This window comes from Nothobranchius furzeri, chromosome 1 (genome assembly GCF_043380555.1).
Source record: "Nothobranchius furzeri strain GRZ-AD chromosome 1, NfurGRZ-RIMD1, whole genome shotgun sequence".
In the NCBI taxonomy this organism is placed as follows: Eukaryota; Metazoa; Chordata; class Actinopteri; order Cyprinodontiformes; family Nothobranchiidae; genus Nothobranchius; species Nothobranchius furzeri.
Genome location: NC_091741.1, coordinates 32,735,029 through 32,744,901, shown reverse-complemented (window position 1 = coordinate 32,744,901; position 9,873 = coordinate 32,735,029). Strand labels below are relative to the sequence as shown.

At 49.2% G+C, this 9,873-nt stretch overlaps 1 protein-coding gene across 4 annotated transcripts in view; it reads right to left on the bottom strand.

Annotated features, from left to right (window-relative positions):
• Positions 1–188: 188 nt before the first annotated feature.
• The window catches only part of cped1 (cadherin-like and PC-esterase domain containing 1), a 35,454-nt gene continuing 25,769 nt past the window's right edge, over positions 189–9,873 (bottom strand). For 3 of the 4 annotated variants that reach the window (XM_070555430.1, XM_070555403.1, XM_070555367.1), the window contains 6 exons: positions 1,669–1,805; positions 1,376–1,596; positions 1,165–1,266; positions 981–1,068; positions 762–908; positions 291–690 (listed from right to left, as the gene is read on the bottom strand). In XM_070555430.1, coding sequence (XP_070411531.1) covers positions 469–690; positions 762–908; positions 981–1,068; positions 1,165–1,266; positions 1,376–1,596; positions 1,669–1,805 — 917 coding nt within the window. In that variant the 3' untranslated portion in view covers positions 291–468. Of the gene's footprint in view, positions 691–761; positions 909–980; positions 1,069–1,164; positions 1,267–1,375; positions 1,597–1,668; positions 1,806–9,873 lie in introns of all 4 variants that reach the window. The other variant, XM_070555384.1, reaches the window with a different exon arrangement.

Sequence of the window (9,873 nt, the reverse complement as noted above, 5' to 3'; positions counted from 1 at the left end):
ACAAACGTGGAATGCTCAGAACCAGGTGGCGGGTTTGAGGTCCAACAGGACGTTCTGAGGGACAGGGATAAAACATGTGGTGGAATGAAGCCAGAACCACAGAACTGGGCCCGTTTACCGCCTGTACTGGAACCAGAACCACTAAAGCTCTGGTAGGACGTGGTCCACAGGAAGATGCTTCTGGAACCAAAAACTGACAACCAGACACAAAAGGAGAACCGATTCCAGGATTTGGTCACAGGTTAGGGTTAGATGTTCCGACATCAGGAAGAAGGTCTGCCGGGCTCGGCTCAGCCCTGATCCAGCTGTTTCTTCTGATCTAGTCTAGTCTTCAATCGAGTGTTTTTTACGAGTCCTGACTGCTGGACTTCCTGTTCTTCTCCGTAACTGGACCCAGAAGAGCCAGTATGGTTCTGCATCATCTCAGTGGACCTGGACAGTCCTTGTCCCACAGACGGCAGGCGAGTCTCACCTGATGACTTCCTCTCTGGATCTGGGACACAAGCGGCTCAATAAGATCTCGGAGTAGACCCGGTTTACTGGACCTGTAACGTGGAAGGTCCCGCCTGCCTGGTCTGTGTGCAGGACGGTCAGTGGACTGCTGGGTTTGGGTCCAGTTTGTGCGGTTCTGTTCCATTTGGTGGTAGATGCCGCACTGTCTGGCTGTTTTGAGGATCGGAGCTTCTCCACCTGAGACAACAGAACATTTGAATCCACAAGACTTCCTGTGGTGTGCTACACCTCAGGGCGGCGACCTTTACCTCATGGAAATGGCAGGCGCAGCGTCCCGCCAGGAACTCCTTGTGTCGGCCCATGGTGATGCCGAAGGTGTCAACGACCTCGAATCCGAGGCCTTCAGCGGTGGAGATGATGTTCTCGTTCTCTCTGAACAGGTTTTGAATCTGCGTCTGGAACCAGACATGAACCACACTGGATGGATGTTTGAACTGAAACCCTGACGGGAGGAGACTGACACCTACCAGACTCAGAGACCTGATCCCATCCACAGGAAGGTGGAACCCCATCCCCAAAGACTTCACCACCACCAGGATGTCACCAAGAGACTCTCTGAGTGGGAGCAGAAGGTTTGTGGAGGTAGAAGAAACCTCTGAGTGGGAGCTCCATAGAGACCTATGGAAGTTACCCCACCCAGAACCCTCTTACCTGTCCAGCACCTCCTGCACCGTACTCAGGTGCTTGGCATTTAGCCACTGGACTCCTCCTACAACCAGAACTGTCTGATTGGAGTTCAGCAACGGCCGAGACCTTCACAAACACAATGAGACACCAAACTGAGAATGTGGACTGTTTCAGACAGCTATGCAGATCAGGTCCAGATGTTCCCACCTGAGTCTGACGGTTCACCTGCTCTCACCTGTGGATCAGCTGCAGCAGAGCCTCCCTGAACGTCGGTCTTTGGCTTTTCTCCAACCAGAACTGAGGATAATACGAATAGCTGACCTGAGTCTGGCCTCTGTTCAGGTTCTGGTAGACCAAAGTGTGGTGAGCTTTTCCCCAGTCCTCCAGGCTGGAGTTCACCCTCTCCATCAGGAAGTACATCATCCCCCGATTGGTCGAATCCCCAATGAACAGAACCTGAAGAAATGCACCTGAAGCCCAACTCATTCATTTGGACAAACTCAGTCCAGTCCAGTCACATGACCTCACCTTCCTTCCCGTCAGACAGTCTTGTAGCAGGGGGCGGTCCACCAGTGGGTGATAACAGTTGTCTGGTTGCCAGGCAACCTCCCGCCAATCACATGTCCTGTTGTCAGAGCAGCTGAGACATGGAACAACCCACCGCCCTGGAAACCAGGTGAGACACAACCAGGTGAGACACAACCAGGTGAGACACAACTAGGTGAGACACAATCAGGTGAGACATAACCAGGTGAGACACAACCAGGTGAGACACAATCAGGTGAGACACAATCAGGTGAGACATAACCAGGTGAGACACAACCAGGTGAGACACAATCAGGTGAGACACAACCAGGTGAGACACAATCAGGTAAGACATAACCAGGTGAGACACAACAAGGTGAGACACAACCAGGTGAGACACAATCAGAAGAGACATAACCAGGTGAGACACAACCAGGTGAGACACAACTAGGTGGGACACAATCAGGTGAGACACAACCAGGTGAGACACAACCAGGTGAGACACAACCAGGTGAGACACAATCAGAAGAGACATAACCAGGTGAGACACAACCAGGTGAGACACAACTAGGTGAGACACAATCAGGTGAGATGTAACCAGGTGAGACACAACCAGGTGAGACACAATCAGGTGAGACATAACCAGGTGAGACACAACCAGGTGAGACACAATCAGGTGAGACACAACCAGGTGAGACACAACAAGGTGAGACACAATCAGGTGGGACACAATCAGGTGAGACATAACCAGGTGAGACACAACAAGGTGAGACACAATCAGGTGAGACACAATCAGGTGAGACATAACCAGGTGAGACACAACAAGGTGAGACACGACTGAGACACAAAGAGGCGAGACACAACCAGGTGAGACACAATCAGGTGAGACACAACCAGGTGAGACACAATCAGGTGAGACACAACTAGGTGAGACACAACTAGGTGAGACACAATCAGGTGAGACATAACCAGGTGAGACACAACAAGGTGAGACACAATCAGGTGAGACACAATCAGGTGAGACATAACCAGGTGAGACACAACAAGGTGAGACACGACTGAGACACAAAGAGGCGAGACACAACCAGGTGAGACACAATCAGGTGAGACACAAACAGGTGAGACACAATCAGTTGAGACACAACTAGGTGAGACACAACTAGGTGTGACACAATCAGGTGAGACATAACCAGGTGAGACACAACTAGGTGAGACATAACCAGGTGAGACACAACCAGGTGAGACACAACCAGGTGAGACACAATCAGGTGTGACACAACCAGGTGAGACACAAATAGGTGAGACACAATCAGGTGAGACATAACCAGGTGAGACACAACATGGTGAGACATAACCAGGGGAGACACAATCAGGTGAGACATAACCAGGTGAGACACAACCAGGTGAGACACAATCAGGTGAGACATAACCAGGTGAGACACAATCAGGTGAGACGTAACCAGGTGAGACACAACCAGGTGAGACACAACCAGGTGAGACACAATCAGGTGAGATGTAACCAGGTGAGACACAACCAGGTGAGACACAATCAGGTGAGACACAACAAGGTGAGACACGACTGAGACACAAAGAGGCGAGACACAACCAGGTGAGACACAATCAGGTGAGACATAACCAGGTGAGACACAACCAGGTGAGAAACAACTAGGTGAGACACAATCAGGTGAGACATAACCAGGTGAGACACAACTAGGTGAGACATAACCAGGTGAGACACAACCAGGTGAGACACAACCAGGTGAGACAAAAACAGGTGAGACACAACCAGGTGAGACACAACCAGGTGAGACACAACTAGGTGAGACACAATCAGGTGAGACATAACCAGGTGAGACACAACATGGTGAGACACAATCAGGTGAGACACAATCAGGTGAGACATAACCAGGTGAGACACAACTAGGTGGGACACAATCAGGTGAGACATAAACAGGCGAGACACAATCAGGTGAGACGTAACCAGGTGAGACACAACCAGGTGAGATAAAATCAGGTGAGACACAATCAGGTGAGACACAACCAGGTGAGACACAATCAGGTGAGACACAAGCAGGTGAGACACAATCAGGTGAGACACGACTGAGACACAAAGAGGCGAGACACAACCAGGTGAGACACAATCAGGTGAGACACAACCAGGTGAGACACAATCAGGTGAGACACAACCAGGTGAGACACAACCAGGTGAGACACAACCAGGTGAGACACAACTAGGTGAGACACAATCAGGTGAGACATAACCAGGTGAGACACAACTAGGTGAGACACAATCAGGTGAGACATAACCAGGTGAGACACAAAGAGGCGAGACACAACCAGGTGAGACACAATCAGGTGAGACACAACTAGGAGAGACACAATCAGGTGAGACATAACCAGGTGAGACGTAACCAGGTGAGACACAACCAGGTGAGACACAATCAGGTGAGACACAACCAGGTGAGACACAATCAGGTGAGACACAACCAGGTGAGACACAATCAGGTGAGACACAACAAGGTGAGACACGACTGAGACACAAAGAGGCAAGACACAACCAGGAAAGACACAATCAGGTGAGACACAACCAGGTGAGACACAATCAGGTGAGACACAACCAGGTGAGACACAACCAGGTGAGACACAACTAGGTGAGACACAATCAGGTGAGACATAACCAGGTGAGACACAAAGAGGCGAGACACAACCAGGTGAGACACAATCAGGTGAGACACAATCAGGTGAGACATAACCAGGTGAGACACAACCAGGTGAGACACAACTAGGTGAGACACAATCAGGTGAGACATAACCAGGTGAGACACAACTAGGTGAGACACAATCAGGTGAGACATAACCAGGTGAGACACAACTAGGTGAGACACAATCATGTGAGACACAACTAGGTGAGACACAATCAGGTGAGACATAACCAGGTGAGACACAACCAGGTGAGACATAACCAGGTGAGAAACAACTAGGTGAGACATAATCAGGTGAGACATAACCAGGTGAGACACAACTAGGTGAGACACAATCAGGTGAGACATAACCAGGTGAGACACAACTAGGTTAGACACAATCAGGTGAGATATAACCAGGTGAGACACAACCAGGTGAGACACAACTAGGTGAGACACAATCAGATGAGACACAATCAGGTGAGACATAACCAGGTGAGACACAAAGAGGCGAGACACAACCAGGTGAGACACAATCAGGTGAGACACAACCAGGTGAGACACAATCAGGTGAGACACAACCAGGTGAGACACAACTAGGTGAGACATAACCAGGTGAGACACAACTAGGTAAGACACAACCAGGTGAGACACAACCAGGTGAGACACAATCAGGTGAGACACAACCAGGTGAGACACAAATAGGTGAGACACAATCAGGTGAGACATAACCAGGTGAGACACAACATGGTGAGACATAACCAGGTGAGACACAATCAGGTGAGACATAACCAGGTGAGACACAACCAGGTGAGACACAACCAGGTGAGACAAAAACAGGTGAGACACAACCAGGTGAGACACAACCAGGTGAGACACAACTAGGTGAGACACAATCAGGTGAGACATAACCAGGTGAGACACAACATGGTGAGACACAATCAGGTGAGACACAATCAGGTGAGACATAACCAGGTGAGACACAACTAGGTGAGACACAATCAGGTGAGACATAAACAGGCGAGACACAATCAGGTGAGACGTAACCAGGTGAGACACAACCAGGTGAGACACAATCAGGAGTGACACAATCAGGTGAGACACAACCAGGTGAGACACAATCAGGTGAGACACAACCAGGTGAGACACAATCAGGTGAGACACAACCAGGTGAGACACGACTGAGACACAAAGAGGCGAGACACAACCAGGTGAGACACAATCAGGTGAGACACAATCAGGTGAGACATAACCAGGTGAGACACAACCAGGTGAGACACAACTAGGTGAGACACAATCAGGTGAGACATAACCAGGTGAGACACAATCAGGTGAGACTCAATCAGGTGAGACACAACCAGGTGAGACACAACTAGGTGAGACATAACCAGGTGAGAAACAACTAGGTGAGACACAACCAGGTGAGACACAACCAGGTGAGACACAATCAGGTGAGACACAACCAGGTGAGACACAAATAGGTGAGACACAATCAGGTGAGACATAACCAGGTGAGACACAACATGGTGAGACATAACCAGGTGAGACACAATCAGGTGAGACATAACCAGGTGAGACACAACCAGGTGAGACACAATCAGGTGAGACATAACCAGGTGAGACACAATCAGGTGAGACGTAACCAGGTGAGACACAACCAGATGAGACACAATCAGGTGAGACACAACCAGGTGAGACACAACCAGGTGAGACACAATCAGGTGAGATGTAACCAGGTGAGACACAACCAGGTGAGACACAATCAGGTGAGACACAATCAGGTGAGACATAACCAGGTGAGACACAACAAGGTGAGACACGACTGAGACACAAAGAGGCGAGACACAACCAGATGAGACACAACCAGGTGAGACACAATCAGGTGAGACATAACCAGGTGAGACACAACCAGGTGAGACACAATCAGGTGAGACATAACCAGGTGAGACACAACTAGGTGAGACATAACCAGGTGAGACACAACCAGGTGAGACACAACCAGGTGAGACAAAAACAGGTGAGACACAACCAGGTGAGACACAACCAGGTGAGACACAACTAGGTGAGACACAATCAGGTGAGACATAACCAGGTGAGACACAACATGGTGAGACACAATCAGGTGAGACTCAATCAGGTGAGACATAACCAGGTGAGACACAACCAGGTGAGACACAACTAGGTGAGACACAATCAGGTGAGACATAAACAGGCGAGACACAATCAGGTGAGACGTAACCAGGTGAGACACAACCAGGTGAGACACAATCAGGTGAGACACAATCAGGTGAGACACAACCAGGTGAGACACAATCAGGTGAGACACAACCAGGTGAGACACAATCAGGTGAGCCACAACCAGGTGAGACACGACTAAGACACAAAGAGGCGAGACACAACCAGGTGAGACACAATCAGGTGAGACACAATCAGGTGAGACATAACCAGGTGAGACACAACCAGGTGAGACACAACTAGGTGAGACACAATCAGGTGAGACATAACCAGGTGAGACACAACCAGGTGAGACACAATCAGGTGAGACACAACCAGGTGAGACACAATCAGGTGAGACACAATCAGGTGAGACACAACCAGGTGAGACACAACCAGGTGAGACACAATCAGGTGAGACACAACTAGGTGAGACACAATCAGGTGAGACACAACCAGGTGAGACACAACATGGTGAGACACAATCAGGTGAGACACAATCAGGTGAGACATAACCAGGTGAGACACAACCAGGTGAGACACAACCAGGTGAGACATAACCAGGTGAGACACAACCAGGTGAGACACAATCAGGTGAGACACAACCAGGTTAGACACAATCAGGTGAGACACAATCAGGTGAGACACAACCAGGTGAGACACAGCCAGGTGAGACACAACTAGGTGAGACACAATCAGGTGAGACATAACCAGGTGAGACACAACCAGGTGAGACACAACCAGGTGAGACCTAACTAGGTGAGACACAATCAGGTGAGACATAACCAGGTGAGACACAACTAGGTGAGACACAACCAGGTGAGACACAACCAGGTGAGACATAACCAGGTGAGACACAACAAGGTGAGACACAACTAGGTGAGACACAATCAGGTGAGACATAACCAGGTGAGACACAACTAGGTGAGACACAACGAGGTGAGACACAACCAGGTGAGACACAATCAGGTGAGACACAACCAGGTGAGACACAACCAGGTGAGACTCAAATAGGTGAGACACAATCAGGTGAGACACAATCAGGTGAGACACAACCAGGTGAGACACAACTAGGTGAGACACAACTAGGTGAGACACAATCAGGTGAGACATAACCAGGTGAGACACAACATGGTGAGACACAACCAGGTGAGACACAACTAGGTGAGACACAATCAGGTGAGACATAACCAGGTGAGACACAACCAGGTGAGACACAACAAGGTGAGACACAACTAGGTGAGACACAATCAGGTGAGACATAACCAGGTGAGACACAACTAGGTGAGACACAACCAGGTGAGACACAACCAGGTGAGACACAATCAGGTGAGACATAACCAGGTGAGACACAACTAGGTGAGACACAACCAGGTGAGACACAACCAGGTGAGACACAATCAGGTGAGACATAACCAGGTGAGACACAACTAGGTGAGACACAACCAGGTGAGACACAACTAGGTGAGACACAATCAGGTGAGACATAACTAGGTGAGACACAATCAGGTGAGACACAACCAGGTGAGACACAACTAGGTGAGACACAATCAGGTGAGACACAATCAGGTGAGACATAACCAGGTGAGACGTAACCAGGTGAGACGTAACCAGGTGAGACACAACCAGGTGAGACACAATCAGGTGAGACACAACCAGGTGAGACACAATCAGGTGAGACACAACCAGGTGAGACACAATCAGGTGAGACACAACAAGGTGAGAGACGACTGAAACACAAAGAGGCAAGACACAACCAGGTGAGACACAATCAGGTGAGACACAACCAGGTGAGACACAATCAGGTGAGACACAACCAGGTGAGACACAACCAGGTGAGACACAACTAGGTGAGACACAATCAGGTGAGACATAACCAGGTGAGACACAACTAGGTGAGACACAATCAGGTGAGACATAACCAGGTGAGACACAAAGAGGTGAGACACAACCAGGTGAGACACAACTAGGTGAGACACAATCAGGTGAGACATAACCAGGTGAGACACAACTAGGTGAGACACAATCAGGTGAGACATAACCAGGTGAGACACAACTAGGTGAGACACAATCAGGTGAGACAACTAGGTGAGACACAATCAGGTGAGACACAAAGAGGCGAGACACAACCAGGTGAGACACAACCAGGTGAGACACAATCAGGTGAGACACAATCAGGTGAGACACAACCAGGTGAGACACAACTAGGTGAGACACAATCAGGTGAGACATAACCAGGTGAGACACAACTAGGTGAGACACAATCAGGTGAGACATAACCAGGTGAGACACAAAGAGGCGAGACACAACCAGGTGAGACACAATCAGGTGAGACACAATCAGGTGAGACATAACCAGGTGAGACACAACCAGGTGAGACACAACTAGGTGAGACACAATCAGGTGAGACATAACCAGATGAGACACAACTAGGTGAGACACAATCAGGTGAGACATAACCAGGTGAGACACAACTAGGTGAGACACAATCAGGTGAGACTCAACTAGGTGAGACACAATCAGGTGAGACATAACCAGGTGAGACATAACCAGGTGAGACACAACTAGGTGAGACACAATCAGGTGAGACATAACCAGGTGAGACACAACTAGGTGAGACACAATCAGGTGAGACATAACCAGGTGAGACACAACCAGGTGAGACACAACTAGGTGAGACACAATCAGGTGAGACACAATCAGGTGAGACATAACCAGGTGAGACACAATCAGGTGAGACACAACCAGGTGAGACACAACTAGGTGAGACACAATCAGGTGAGACACAATCAGGTGAGACATAACCAGGTGAGACACAAAGAGGTGAGACATAACCAGGTGAGACACAATCAGGTGAGACACAATCAGGTTAGACATAACCAGGTGAGACACAACCAGGTGAGACACAACTAGGTGAGACACAATCAGGTGAGACATAACCAGGTGAGACACAATCAGGTGAGACACAATCAGGTGAGACATAACCAGGTGAGACACAAAGAGGTGAGACATAACCAGGTGAGACACAATCAGGTGAGACACAATCAGGTTAGACATAACCAGGTGAGACACAACCAGGTGAGACACAACTAGGTGAGACACAATCAGGTGAGACATAACCAGGTGAGACACAACTAGGTGAGACACAATCAGGTGAGACATAACCAGGTGAGACACAACTAGGTGAGACACAACTAGGTGAGACACAATCAGGTGAGACACAACTAGGTGAGACACAAAGAGGTGAGACATAACCAGGTGAGACACAATCAGGTGAGACACAATCAGGTTAGACATAACCAGGTGAGACACA